Here is a 15,646-nt window from a genome sequence, read left to right on the forward strand (position 1 = left end):
GCAGTTGGACTAAGAGGGCCACTTTGGAGACTACCAGCTGCTCCCCAAACCCTGGCAGCAGAGAAGTTTCCGTTGCTATGGTTTCAGAGAGGCATAAAAGCCACCACCCAGAACCAAACGTGCTCGGGCTCCTTATACATATTGTCACCACCCAGGGCCAGGCAAAGCCCTTGACGATTTGTATCACTCCCTAACTGAGCATTACGTTGCTGTCTCCCCATCCCTAAGCAGGGGTGTATGCTAGGGACTAAATCCAGGCCGGGGAGTTCATAACTTCCACGTCTGTGTGAGCGCCCGGAATTTTCGCACTGTCGCTCCTCCGGTCTGGGGCCGAGCGCTGCGCCCTGGCGGCTGCGGCGGCCCGGAGCGTGCAGGGACCGTAGGGAAAAGAGTGCGGCTCCTTTAAAGCAAGAGGCGAGGAACCCCCGCCAGGAGGCGTGTCTGTCTCCGCCGCCGCCGCCGCCGCCGCTGCAGCTCCGCGGTCTCCGTCTCCTCCGCTGCCGCCGTCACTCGCGCTCCGTGCCTGCGGCTGCGCTGCTCTGTCCCGGAGCCGGGGACTTCCCGCCGGACCTCCTCCGGCCGCTCCTCCCCGAGGACCACCCCTCCCCCTCCCCGCCCACCTAACCCCCAGCGAAAGGTAAGGACTCCCCTCGGGTGGGCTCCAGTCCGGGCTGCCTCTTTCGGTGTCTGTTCCCACGGAGACAGGAGGGACCCGGGGTGGGCATTTGCCTCCAGGAGAGTAAGAAGACAACCAGCGGCGCGGCGGAGACGGGTGCGCTCGGGGCACCCGCTGGACCGATTCGCTGTGAGTGGCTTTGTCCCGCTCGCCTCAGCCAATTCCCGTCAAGGATGAGACTGGCTCGGTTGGCTGCAGGCGCTCGCGTTCTCCACAAAAACCATTTAATAAGTGGACGTGTCAGGAAGTGGCCTCAGCTACTGGGACTCACGCGAGGCGAAGAGAGACAGATGGCAAGAAGCTGTGTATCTGCCTGCGGGTCTGACAAACTCCCCAGCCTTCCTTCCATCCTCCCAATCGTCCATTAACCTTGCTCCTTAGTTCTGTGCTGAGGAAGTACAGACATTCATTCTAACCGGTGCCAGTATTGAGAGCGTCTGAAAAAACTCGGAGGGCGTCCCATTAGGGTGAGGGAAGTAGTGTCACCAGGGTGGATCATAAACGTCAAGAACTTTTAATAATTCTCATCCTCTGACATTTTTTAGCTTTAAGGATTTCTTTACTAGACAAGGGGACCTAGCTAAGGCTTCTTAGAAAATCATTTACAATTTAGGGACTAGGGAATGTTAGAAAACTTACTATGCTCTCCTTTTGATAACACCCAGATTACCTTCTATCATTTCTTCATCTTCATACTGTAAGTATTATGTCATCAGAAATTACCTTATGGATTATGATTATTTTAATTTCACAAGAGGTGATTGATTCATTTGAATCTTAACTAGTGTGTAGGTTAGTTGCTGGAAGATAGATACTGATATTTCAGTCTTGATTTGTCTAAATTCATTACACTTGTAACTTTCTATAAAAACATTTCTGTAACCACCAAGGCAGCTTCCAGTAGCCCTAGTAACTTATTAATTATACAAACAAAACAAAACACACAGAATGAAAGTGTTAGAGAAATAAGTGATGCTAGAAGTCTTTCTTATCTGTTTGTTTTCTATTTCAAACCTATTGAAGATTGCACAGCTCTGAAAAAAAAGTTGCAGGTCATGTAAATCTATTCCAGTTCAATTTCTTAATTAAGATACACTACTTTTCACATCTAAAAATTAATTAAAACTCTAAATGTCATTAATCATCAATGCAGCAGAGTGTTGGTGGAACAGCTGATATGTGTTCAGAATCACAAGGGATTGCATAGCAGCATAACATTCATAGTTAGGAAGGGTGAATTGCAAATATGCAACAGTGTGGTTTTAACTGATATCAGCTTTGACATTATTCTCTGGCACCTCTAATGCCATGGATGAACAGGCTGTTTATTTTAGCTTAGCTGCAATACAACAGGCCACATACATGGAAGAGTAGGTCAGGTGTTACTATAAGATGAGCTTTCTCAAATGTCACATAACAGCAGGACTTCCATGACAAGTCAGGTGGAATTCTTAGAAAGAATTCCATGTGAAAAACTTAAATATAGATATGTCATGGAAGAGCCTTTGAAATACCTTTGAAATTCTAGTTGTCCTGGGAAATGTATTTGCTGTTTCTTGCAAAAGGTATAGGCATTTTTAAACATTGTGCTGTAAGGATTAATACACATTTGTACATGCCCCAGCAGGTGGCAGCTAACTAGAATAAGATTCATTTTCACTGGGAAAATGGAAGACTAAAATTGCTTCTCAAGTAATAGTGCCCAAGAATAAGAGGTCATTAGTGTCAGTAAATATAAAAATAGAGTGAAAGATGAAGCTAATGGCTTTTTGTTGTTGTTGTTGGAACAAGTTCTGCATGAACATGAAATGTATTTTGTTCTTTGCTAATTTATCATAAGCTTGATATCTCTTCATGTCAGCCTTCTGTGTGGTTTTTAAATTTTTTTGAGGCTTACTTTTAGACAGAGCTCCTCTGTGTGTGTGCATATGTGTGTGTGTTTGCAGTTTGTCATCTCTGCTTTGACCTTGGAAACTACAGAGCTTTGGCCCCTAGAAATAAAGGTTACCATATGGTTAAAATGAAAAAAAAAAAGAGAGAAAATAAAGGAAATGAAACTATGGAATAAGGTGTGTAAATCTCACTATTACTAAACATATATGATCGCTTGACACCAAATAATATTTCGTGTTTTTTTTTTTCCTCTTTGAGAAAGGAGCAAATTACTAATTTACAAAGAGTTAAATCTGGTCACTGAATACTATATAAAAACTGTATCAATCCTTCATATAGCTCTAGAACCATGATATATGCTATAAGTATTGTAGAGAAATTGTAATAACTTCAGTATTGCCTTATTATGTAAAGCATCTTCCACACCACCAAATCATTCTGTTCTACTATTGCGAGATGATTTTAGTGGTTTTGTTGTTGTTTGTGCCCTGGGAGTGAGTGGGGTTTAATGAGGAAGATTGAGAATTAATTTGATCAACCTTGTAACAGATGGAAATCTGGAGGTGGAGAATTCTAAAGCAATAACTAATTGTACCTTTTAGAAATGTCTTTAGCCACTGAACATTGACAGCATTATTCACTATTTTGAATTCTTTATGGTCTTTCAGGAAATTTTGTACTTAGAATCAAGTAGTTTAGTGCTCATGAGGGAACTCACAGTTAATGTAAGTGGCTTTTGTAGTAGTATGCCCTGGAAAGGGATGGCTATTAGCACATCCTGGTTATACTAAGCAATCCCAGTTAAGTCACACTGAAATACACACACAACACAGTTGACAAAATAGTCCTCTTGACAATGTGAACAATATAATAATTCAAACTCCCAGAATCTGTAATAGTAGAAATATGCACATTGACACTTCAAATGGCACATTACTCATTCAATGTACAACTTTCAATGCTCTGCCCCAGAATAAATCTATGTCTGGAGCGCTGTCCGCGGTACTGAAGAAAGGTTGTCTCCTGTCTTGCAGAAGTTCAATTGGACAGGTGCGGTTGCTGTCTGTGGTGTTGAAGACTTTTGGATTAGTTGATGGATGTAAATGAACATAATTTAGCATATGTGCAAAACTGGTTCTTTGGGGACCAATTAATAGTAAGAAAATTTTGTGATAGGCTTTTTTACTGTTTAATTTACTGTGTAAGAACTTCATGAATCTGGAAGCTTGATCTTTCAGTTTTCAACTAGACACCCAATAAATAATCTCACAAAAAACTAGTTAGTTTAGAATGCTAGTTCTAAGTATAAAACTTACAACTGTAATGTCAAATGTCATCATGTTAACAGAATACATGAACAAGGAGTTATAGTACATTTTGTTTTCTGAAGTTCTGTTAAATGCCAACTACACTGCAAAACTGCAGTATTTTGATTAGTCAAAACAGAACATGCTATTTTCAGATAGTGGATATCTATTACATTGACAGATGAAAAAGATAAGACTATATATTTTTGCTCTGGCAGTCATTATTATCTCTGCTAGGATCAAAAAGAAAAAGAACAAATAGGATGGAACAAATGAGACAGCAAATACAAGACAGAACATGTTGAGCTGTACATGTTTTACAAGAGATATTTTAAATATGGACTGAAGGAGTCGCTAGATACCCTTGGTTTTACCACAAGGTGTTCCTTTTAAAGTGCTCAAATAGTCAAATTATTTGATTGAATTGCCTGCTACACTGCAGAACTAGCCATTCGTGATGCTTATTTTTGACACTGCAGTTATGCCTCCATCTTAAAAAAAAAATTGTCTACTTAATGCTTTTACAAAATGTAGGTTTATTTTCAAATCAGCATTTTATAATATTTTAAGAAAAAAATAGATTCTAAAAAATCACCATGATGGACTAAATATATTACACTGTTTTCTTGCTATCTGGAAGAAATAGTACCCATATCACTCCTTTAAAACTTAGATATTCATCAAATATGATATGATCTTACAGTTTTTTCATCAGGTTTAACCTCTGCTCTGTTAGTTGATTATGAAAAAATGATTAATTTTAAGATACAGGCCCAGCAATTTGCCTTTTGTTTTTCCTGTTCACTTAAAAATATAGTAATATAGTTATCACTATCCATCTTGGTTTCACTTACTAATGTAAAATATTAGGATTGGATATTTTTACCTATACGCATGAAGGACAGCATATTACCTAGTTCAATAATAAAATATATTCTATGTTAAACAAATATATATTTCTGTACCTTTTTTCTTGAATAAATTGGTATTTGTGGAAGCCAAAACCATCACTGTCTGTGGACTCTGAATATTCTGAGCAGAACACTAGAAAATAATAAGGTATTTTTAGACAAAACTGTGACACTCAGTGTTGCTCAGGCTATGATCCCATATTTCACCTTTTCAAGAAAAAGATATTCAGAAAACCAAAATGAGAAGAAATATGGGCATAAATTATTGAAGTCTTTGGAGTTTGCTGCACCAATTCAAACATTATTGTCTTTTAATATATGCACAAGTATTTTAGATAAGCTTAAAAATGGATGAGAAAATATAATTCCTTTATTTTAATTCAACATTTTTCTCTCTAAAATGCTACTTGCAGAAATCTTATTTCTGGGTAGTAGTCAAGGAATGTCCCACTAAAGTTTTTAAAGACTTTATGTCTCCGGTTACACTTTAATCTGTATTAATTCCTGGGCAAAAATTTCAAAGTATTAAAAGACCCTCTTTTAGCCTAAAAACAAACTACATTTGCAATAAATCATTTGGTCTTAGAGACCACTTCCTTTTTTTACAACTCCTAAGCAAAGAGACTTTGACTTAGCTTGTCATTTATTAAAATTCATCTGTTGATGTAGGGAGTCCACTTGCATACGTCAGTCACTATCTTAGTAAAGTCTCTTGGTGAAAATAAAAACACTTTTTTTCCCACATAAATCCGATTTCCTTGCAACTCAAGGTGGGCGATCAAATCGGTTGCATAATAGATATTGGGAAGCTCACTGGCAGAGAGCCTTAAGAGGCAAGCAGCTATCTCAATTTTTCTCACTTAATCTTGGCTTCACGTCAGAAGCTGTGCAGCAGTGCAGTAGAATAGGGCCTGGCAAAACCTTTGCGAGCAAAGCGCCTTTTGTGCTGGGACTGTGGCTCGCTACCGACGCTTTGGCCGTTTCCAAGGCTGGATTTCCTATTGATTTTCCTCCTCCTTTGCTTCCCCAGGCTCGCGCGGCCGGACATTGTGGGTGTGCGTGCTGAATTTCTCCCGGATGCTCCCCGACTAACATGGATGTCCCACCATCCCTTGCAGTGGAAGGTTGCTCCTTGGCGCAGTGAGTGAAGAACATGCAGCGATTGCTAATGGGTTTGGGAAGCGGAGACTCCTTCCTCTCTCTGTGACCATGCCGTGATCGCGTCTGCGGCCACCACTCGACGCATCCTCATTCCGACCCGTACCGGGAGCCTAACGCTAGATCGGGGAAGTGGGTGCCGCGCGTGTGTACACAGAAACACCATGAAGATTATTTCCCCGATTCTAAGTAATCCAGTCTTCAAGCGCACCATTAAACTCCTGCTCTGCTTACTGTGGATTGGATATTCTCAAGGAACCACGCATGTATTAAGATTTGGTAAGATTCCCTATCCCTCTTCTTCGCCTGGTATCCGGCTCAGAGGCAGCCGGATGTAAACAGGCGTGTTCGCTCTCCCGGCGGGTGGGCTCAGTGCATTTCGACCTGTTCGCTGCTCCATCGCCTTCCGGGATTTTAAAGGACCCCACCTGTGCTTTCCATTTCATTCTCCCCCCCCCCACCTTTTATTAAAAAAAAAATTAGCCGCGGGAGGATGAGGGGAGTGCCAGTGCGGTAGTGGTCGCGGCGTTACCTCCCCGGGGTCACAGAGACGGTAGTGACGCTGGGGTACAGTCGCTGCTGCTGCGCCTGCCTGTCTCCCCGAGATCCTTCGGTGCTTGGCCGGCTGCTCCTTCCACGCGAGCGAGCGCGCCAGGGCTACACGCCTCTCAGATCGCCCCGCTGATGAGTTAATATCTGGTAACTCTTTAGCAAGTTGGCCTCTGTTCGCTTCTGCCTGGGACCTGGACAGGTCCGCAAGTGAAAGGAGCAGAGCCTTTTGATTTCTTTTGTTATCAGAGAGCTTTTTCGGTTAATTTCACCGCTTTTCCAATCCCTGGTGTCTCTGAAGGGGCTTAGAGCTTTTAAAAATATTGTAAGGTTGAAGGCTCTACTTAACAAGGTTAAGCTGCTGCTTAGCTGAAGTGAAGGCATCCTAAGGAAGGGTTTTTAACTTGTGAGTCCTCTTCTCACAGCTTTCTTACTGGGCGTCCTGGACTAATAAATGATGAACAGTGGTAGTTGGGGCAGAGGGTATCTGTGTTTGGGAGTTTAAGACTGTGTCTTTATTTCACTTGTTTATATATGTATATGCACACTTATGTATTAAAGGACTTTATTGTTTGCCCAAGAAATCAGATTTCCTTAGAGCTCAAAGGAAAATCTAAATGTGAGACTTTGGGTGGAAACGCTGGTCAGAAGATTTGCTTGGAGGAAATGAAGCATGGGCAATGGTTCAGCTGCTCTCAATGGCCAATGATGTTTCAGAAGGAGAACTAGTCAGAGAAAGTTCCCTTAAGTAGATAAGAGGTAGAGAGGAGAAAGCCAGCAGGGTAAACGCTCCCACTATGGGTGACTCCTTTGACAGTCAAGTGGATTTAGCCCAAAGAGTGCAGGAAACCCTATAATCCTGAGTATGTGTCTTTGGGATAATAGGAGAGACATTAAGTAACTCAGGCAAATTGAAATCAGAGGATGAGTGCCTGCACTTCCTATTAGGTCAACACCATCTCCTCTCTTTTCCCATATGTTTTTTTCTATAATGATAAAATTTGTCATCTGTCTCAGGCTTTGTGGTACCAGGGTAGCAATGCTTTCCTATACTAAAAAGGGAGTCCAACCTTTCCTCCCCCACCCACACATAGACACCGGGAGTCCAGAAGACTGGTAATGACAAAAAAACCAATGAGTTATAACTGGATTCCTCCTGTAATAGTTTTCCTGCTTTCTTCATGCCTTTAGATGGTACTTAAGCACGTTGCTCTTGGCAACAAGCATCCACAGAAATGCTTGTTTCTTAGGATGAGATTAAACAGGTTCCTTTATCACTGGAAATGTTTGTGTTCAGCTGTTCTGCTTCAAGCATGGTAAGTGATACAGTTTGGTAGTTTTGCAGAATATTTTGAGTAATACAACCTACTTATTTGGAATACTGGAGGTATCTTCTAAAGTGTGTTTGTGAATCAGTGTTTGAGGACTGGATGGGGAAAAAAAAAAAGCCTAGGAGCCAGAATACCACTAATACTCTAAAGATTTAATTATTGCTTCTCTGGTCTTGCAGCATAATATTTGCTGAATCATTAGATTGTTACATTCGCTGATCATTTCATATCTTCATATTAAAAATCTTGGCGACCGTAGCAGAGTGTGTAGCAGCTTTCCAAAAGAGCTGACACACACACAAAAATACATTTTCCTAGACCATTGCTTACACAAAGAATGTCCCTAAGAAATAGGGGAGTAGGAAAACACCTTCCCATCTGTGCCTTGATACCTTAAATCAACAGCCCAGTTCTGGATAACCTGTTATTTACTCCATCAACTTGAAACATCTTTCACGTGGAGATCCATTTTCCGCGACTTTGGATCTGAGTTGTGGGGTAGGATTGTGTACATTGTAATCACTGGAACACTCCTCTGTTGGGGATATTTTGATGCAAGGGCGGGAATTTTATTTTCTTCTGTGGAAAACATGTTTTGAGCGGAGGAGTGGAGGTTGGTTGCACGAAGTATGAGCCCCTGTTGAGAAAGGTTATGTTCAACTTCAGCTGAAAAAGCGAACCAGAGCCTCATCCCTGGCCTGTGCCTTGAAAGGGAAGGGGTTGGAGCAGCTGCCTCTGGGGTGTGGGTGAGACCCGTCGCTCTACTGAGGAAGTGGCATTTAGCCCCCTTCCCCCACCGACTACGGCGTGGCTGGCTGGCAAGGCCAGCCGCCGGGAGCCTCCGCTGCGGCGCTATGGCAACCGCGGAGCCCCGCGTCGTGGCCGCCCCAGCCCCCCTTCCCGTAGGTGGTGGAAAACCACTTTCCTGGGCTCTATGCTGCCCTTTCCCCGCTCCCACTAGGACTCAGACTTGACGGTGCATCCTCCTACCAACGGCTGCGGATGGGGGAGCAGCTTAGGGTGCTGACCCTTGCCAAGCCCCTAGCCATCCCCATCCATCTTCCGGGTGCTCAATCTCTCGTCAATTTCTCTCTCCCAAGCGCGCGCGGGGCACGCACCCGCGCGCGCACACACACACGGGCCAAGTGCGCTCCTGCGAAGCAAGTGACACACTTTGAGACAATGACTCCTATCTGGTCCCCAGAAAAACTTCCTGCAGTCGCGCCCAGAGTGCCTGTATCCAGGCGTCCCTCCCACCCTGCTTGGCCTTGGGGGCCTGCCTGGCCGAGGCCGCTTAGCAAACACCTCCAGTGAAAGTCTCCACAGCGCCGACCCCAGGGCGCCTTCCCGAAGCTTTAAGGGGCAGGGACACGACCTGAGGGTCAGCTAAGAGTCGGCTCCTCGCCGTGGGTGATGGGTCGTGGTTGTTTCCCCCGCCTCCAATCCTGGCGCGGCCAGGCTCGGCTTCTTCAGAGCGACCGCCCAGCAGACGCGCTGTCCGGGAACACGGTGGATCCTGGACGGTTGAGAGTCAGGTCCCCCGCCCCAAGTCGATCCAATGACCCTGGCCGGCGTTTCCCAGTGTGGAGCTTGCGCCGCCCCCGCGGCCCGCGCTCCCGCCCCGCAGCCGCCTGCCGCGGTATGTAAATGAGGCACCTTTGTTCCCCCGCAGCTGCGGCCGGACCAGGCTAGCTGCTGGAGAGGGCGAAGGCGGCATCCTTCCGTCCGCGGGGGCGTGGGCCACAATGCCACGGTCTCCCAGCACGACAGTGGCTCGGAGGTACTGCAACATTTCTTTTGTTACTTTAGCCACCCTTCTCTTCCGGGTTCCCTCGACCTCTGCTCTTGGAAACGTGTGGGGAGGAGTGGGACGCCAGCACTGGACCGGGCGCCACGCAGGGCTAGCAATCCCTTGGCTCGGAGTTGGGGAGGGCTTTGGCATTTTCTTTAAGAAATCACTTCGCAGGCCACCACCTGTTTACGATCGATCTTCAAGGTCAGGTGTTCCAGATTGCTTATGCGAAATGGCATTAAGAACTGCCAGGAGCAGAAAAGACTTGAACCCAAACTTTCTCCAAACTCGTGGGCGGCTTCTCCAAGCTAGTCTTTAAAGAGGAGTTGAGCTTGTGGGCCACTTTTTCCCTTCAGATGTTTCCACCTAGCTTTTCTCCTAGGCGTGCCAGTAGAATAACTTTCTTAGATGGCTTCGCAGGCGAGGTCTCCCAAAGGCACTCAGACGTCCTTGGCACCGCACATAGCCACCTTCCTGCACACATGTCAAAGGTGAAGGCCACCAGCTCAAGGACAGTTCAGATATAAAACTCAGAGAGAAGGAACGGAAAGGGTTCCTATGGAAATTCCCTCTATTTGCCGAATAGCCCATGTGCTCCCAGATGCAATAATCAGTAGCAGATGTACTACAACATCGAGGAGTGCTAGTGAATTGGCTGGGCTTAGAAGCTGCCACTCTCTACAAGTTCTTTGAAAGAGATTTTTCTTCCCTTGGGAGGTGAGGTGGGCGGGAGGGAGGAGTGGCCTTACATCTGGAAGCTGGAAAACTGGCTCCCAGGGAGGCGGGGATGGGGGAGAAATAGCGGCTACTGTCTGCAACAGACTGCAACAGATAAAGCCCGAACACCTGCTTAGCTGAGCTCTGGAAAGCAGGGGAGGGAAATCTTTCCAAGAATTGCCAACACAAGGGCCACCCAAAAAAAAAAAAAAAAAAAAAAAAAAATCTGTTCTTCACATAAGTTCTCACTTATTGTTAAAGCTTCAAAGAATAACTCTGATGTGATCCATCAACAGAGGCACAGTCATTTCAGAAAATGACTTTGAAAAATGATCTTTTCGTCCTCTAGAAATAGCACCCCTTCTCCACACAGACACATGGAACTCAACACGTTTTATGGCTTTGTGAGGTTTGTCCTTAAGAAGTGAACCAGGATTTATTTGTCAGTAGTCATTTCTTCAGACAGACACCTTTTGCTTTTTAGTTTAATTCAAGTGATCATTGCAGTGTGTTCATTCCCTGAATTCTCAGATGACACTGTTTTAACATTTACTCAGCACAGGAAAGTTAATGTGAATTGCTCCCACACAAAGGAGGAACATAACATAGACCAAACACAGGATGTATCATTGATTATCAGAGCCTTTTCAAGTCTGTTCACCATCAAATAAAGTGTTGCATGTGATAATGATGACAATCTTTGATTTTTTTAAAATTATCAACATATCTGATAAAATGCTTTGCTCTTTGGTGATAGAAATGCAAGTGAGAGGAATAAATTTTCTCCTTCTGTTCTTAGGATTTTACTGTGTTGTAGCTCCACTTACACTTATTCCTTGGGAATGGAATTCCTTCCATGTTGATGTCTATTTTTAAACATCCACGCAGAAAGTAATTCACTGTCTTTCAACTGTACTAGACTTAAATCATTAATCTACTGCATCCATTATACCTGGGGTTTGCAGGACAGCCTAGGCTTTCTTTGGTAGGATGGCCTGAATTATTAAAATGGGATTTTTGATAGTTTAGTATTTGGGTGGAGAAGCTTTATCTTCTGTGGGCTTTCACTTTGTACTCCAGTTATCAAGTTACTAGAAATGCTTCAGATGAATCTTAAACCCTAAATCTTAGCATGAAAGGTAAGGTCACAAGAGCCCGAAAGGGAAGGAAGTAGGTATACATCATCATTATTGACTGGTCTAGATTAAACACCTAAGAGGAAGATTTCAATCTGATAACGTCATAAGGCTTCCTGTTTTTCTTTGCGGCTTCTGCTGACAATTTTGTAAGGTAATTAAATTGGCTGATTGAAGTCACGGTGGTCATGGGGCGATAAAGACCATTTGGATTTAATGGAATTTAAAACAACAGAGCACTGAACACAACTCTTGCCGAACAAGAATTTTAATGGCCCATTCCGGGTGCTGACTAAATAGAACGCCCTTAACAAGTTTAATCGAAAGGGCAAGGCAGATTAGCACTATATAGTCTTTATGGTTGAAGATTGGGGAATTAAAATTATCCCTTTAAAAGACTCATTAATGCATTATCAAGATTTAATGTAGGTTAAATAAGCTTTCTTTAGACCTTCACCGTATACTGTGAACCTAGGTTTAGGACCAATTTCAGTAAGGAAATATTTTTAAGAGGTGACTTCATAAATGGAATTATATGTGCCTCTTATTTCAAAAACAAAAGGCCCTTAAAATTCTTTGAGAGTATCCAGGGCTTTGAGGGTAAGTGTTGGTGATGAATCCTTTCTTCTCGGTAACTGAAAAGAACAAATTTGACTTTTCTTTAAAAGTTTTGTTTTTGGTAATTTTTTTCTTGTAAACAAAGTTTATACTAGAGAAGCTGCAAAGATAAATTTGAAAATTGGTCTACACTTTCAATTGAGTCAAAGATATTTGACTTAGGTTTTATGCCATCTTTTAAATCCTGTCTTTGCTTTTTCTTTTTTGTCTTTTTAGGGCTGCACTTGTGGCATATGGAGGTTCCCAGGCTAGGGGCCGAATGGAATAGGAGCTACAGCTGCCAGTCTACACCACAGCCACAGAAACATCAGATCCTTAACCCACTGAGCAAGGCCAGGGATTGAACCTGTATCCTCATAGATACTAGTCAGATTCTTTAACTGCTGAGCCACAACAGGAACTCCCCTCTTTGTTTTTTGTTAATGAAATGTCTCCATTCAGATTTTCATGCCTTTGTGCATACATATGCATTGTGTCCCAGAAAACAAGAGCAAGTCTTTGCTTTATATTGAAAACACTTGTAGTGCTAGTCCCATGGTCAAAGTCAAGCCTTAATCTCTGATGGGATTATTCCTTCTAACTGCTTCTTGCCTTGTGAAATTGTCTTCTCCAACTTGTCTATTCCTTTGATTATTCTAGACCAACCTGAAACCCAAGTTTTAAACATCTTCCAATTTTGATTGTATGTAATTGAAAAAAAAAATGTTTAATAAGTTCTGATTTAACCAAATCCAAAGCACTCAGCTTGGTGAGAGTAGGGTCAAAGGTCACCAGTTTCCCCCCTCTTCCCCACCCCACATTCCCACTCATTGATTCCTAAACAAGTAGGCTTATCTGTCTTTTATCTCACACCTTTAGGGTCAAATGTTTTATTCTGTTGTATTTTCAAAGGGTCAATTAGCTTTTTGGATAAAACGAATCTAGTAAAACAGAGTGGGAGGTGAGAGAGAAGATCCTTAAAATCTTCCTGAAGGATTTTTCATTTTCCATTTTATTTTTTGTATTTGGGCTTTGAGTTTCTCCATTTGCTGCAGCATTCAAATATAGCATTTGCTTAAAAACTGATTTGAATCCTTTATTTCTTTAATAAAAACTTAGCATTCTTTTAATAGAGACAGCTTACTGGACAGCGGAGCTGTGTGTGAAGATCTGAAAGGGCCTGGGGAGACTGTGGCTTTCAGATATTTTTTCCTATCAATACAAATAATTCTGTCAGTCTTTCTTTTTGGTTTAGCATTTGCACTCTCTTGTGGCCTTGTTTTAAGACAAGTATTTTCTGGAAGGGAGAGTACATAGTCTCTAGACTGTATAAGTTAGGATGAGTTTATTAAATCAATCGATTCTGTCTGTGACAGAGATCCTCAGATACAAAAGAGAATACCAGGTGCCTAAGGAAGTGCTGAGTGATTAGCACTGATGTGAAGGAGAGGCTGAAAAAAAGGGAAGTCGAATGCCATTTGATACAGTCTTTTCTAGATTTTCTGCCAGACATCTCAATGCATTGTAAATTGATCTTTTTGCTTATATTAGTCCAAATCTTTGAGCAATGTGATGATTTTAAATAAGATGTCAGTGATGTTCTTACACAGACATATCTCCTCCCAATCAAAAGATCTTTCAATGCTTTTCACACCCTTTTAAATCAACAAGGTACTTTCCTATCATGGAACTAAAGCAAGTGTTTGGAAGGTGTTGCCTCTAGTCCCCATTTCTGCCTCCAGCCAAGCCTCACTCTGAATATTGCTCAGCTAAAGTGATCAAATAAGGAAGGCAAATATTAAATGCTTCAGTATCATAGGGGTTTGGTTTATTTATTTTTATTTTATTTTATTTTTTTACCAATGAAACCTTCTGTGTTGTTTACCATACCTTTGTGACCCTGCTTGCCCAGAAGAAATGAAATGAAAACTCTCTCAAGATGAAGGAAGACTGTAGAATCATATAATATCTGAGCCAGAGGGGGCTTTAGAGATGTGATAAGTTTAGAGCTGAATTGCCAAGGGCAGTTAGATAGCTTGCTCTGGTCAAAGGTAGTTAGTGTCAGATTTTAGACCAAAGCATGAATATCCTGACTGCCAGTCCAGTAGGGTTTTCCCACGAATTATGCTACTTTTTCAGGGTAGCCTTTGACTCTGTACTTTGCATCAATTTTAGGAAGAGTGGTTCTGGTAGCTTCTCTTAGACATTTGCCTACTTTGTTTCTTCCACTTTTTCTTTCATAGACCATTATCCCACAGATTATCGCTTTTCTTTCTCTCCTTCTTCTATAGCTCTCTTCATCTGCCTCTCCCATGCCTGCCAAGGTCTTCTTTCCCCCCTGAGCCCACAGTCTACCCATATCTATTTATTCGACAAAAAGTAATTGAGTACATTTTATGTGCCAGGCAAATAGAATTCTAAGATTCAGATTCTGACCTCAAGGAGTTTGTAATCCAATTAAAGAGAAAAGACATATACATATTGAAGTACCAATTGAGTAGTACGGGAAATATATATAATAGTTGTTTCAGGGAGATTATTGTGGGCTTGCATCTTTATAGGAGAAATGAACTCTGGCTGGGACCTGTAAAAAAATTGTGTGAGAGGGAAGAGAAGAAGAGGGGGGAAATATATCATTGGCCGAAGACTCAGAACAAGAAAAGGAGTTTAGGTTGAAGTGAAGAGGGTGAGTTTTGGGCCAGGGAATGGACTGGCTCTGACAGAGCCTTGCTTTTTCAGAGCGTTAATATTTAGATGATAGGGTGTGTACTTCTTTGTGTCACTCCTAGAAAGCAATTGAAGGTGAAGGGATGGGCTTGACTTGGTCTGCAAGGAGCAGTCAGGTGGTTTCTCAGTCTGCTACTTACACTTTACGAATAAATGGATCTCTTTTCTCTGTGTTACTGAAGTGAAAGCAAAGGACTCACTCTTGGCCTTGAACATTGAAGCCTTTAAGAAATTCTTGGTCACAGATACTTCTCAAATGAAATTCTGAAATGAAATAAAGGGATGTCTTTTTAACATATGGCCAGATCAAATGGTTAAACAAGGAAAAGTTTCCAGTTAATCTAAAGGAGAATGCATTGGAAGTCAATTTAAAAGTACCATCAGCTTCTTTGAGAGAATACAGTGTGTGGCTTCCAAGGCATTCTCAATGTTTTATGTCTGATTCCAAGAGATTTCCATTACCTGAAGCACTATGTATATATTTTTACATACAATTATTTACATGTATAATTTTATATAATAATAAAACTATTGTATTATAATTTTATCAGAATTTAAAATTAAAAACAATTTAGTAGAATGGGTTCATTTAGTAATATTTTCTAATTCTACATGAACTTAGGACACCAGACCTGTCTGAGTTATGAATTTTACTCTTGACTTTGTCATCTAGCAGCTATAAATTAGGAAAAAAATTAAACCTCACTAGGTCTTGACTTCCATTTCTGTAGAATGGGTATTACTTGCTATCTGTCTATTTTCCAAGACAGTGTTGGAATAGGAAAATGTAGAGAACTCTGTGCTTATTGGGAGAAAAAGACTTTTGGGGTTTTAGATGTAACTGGTCACTTA

At 42.2% G+C, this 15,646-nt stretch overlaps 1 protein-coding gene across 7 annotated transcripts in view; it reads left to right on the plus strand.

The window, feature by feature from the left end:
* The window catches only part of GRIK2 (glutamate ionotropic receptor kainate type subunit 2), a 628,363-nt gene continuing 613,175 nt past the window's right edge, over window positions 459–15,646 (plus strand). For 3 of the 7 annotated variants that reach the window (XM_021073356.1, XM_021073366.1, XM_021073385.1), the window contains exons 1-2: window positions 509–637; window positions 5,818–6,224. In XM_021073356.1, the coding sequence (XP_020929015.1) occupies window positions 6,110–6,224 (115 nt within the window). In that variant the 5' untranslated portion in view covers window positions 509–637; window positions 5,818–6,109. Of the gene's footprint in view, window positions 638–679; window positions 1,374–1,410; window positions 6,225–9,413; window positions 9,606–15,646 lie in introns of those variants that run through there. The other 4 variants (XM_021073336.1, XM_021073346.1, XM_021073345.1 and 1 more) reach the window with 4 other exon arrangements.

Source organism: Sus scrofa, chromosome 1, assembly GCF_000003025.6.
Source record: "Sus scrofa isolate TJ Tabasco breed Duroc chromosome 1, Sscrofa11.1, whole genome shotgun sequence".
Taxonomy (NCBI): Eukaryota; Metazoa; Chordata; class Mammalia; order Artiodactyla; family Suidae; genus Sus; species Sus scrofa.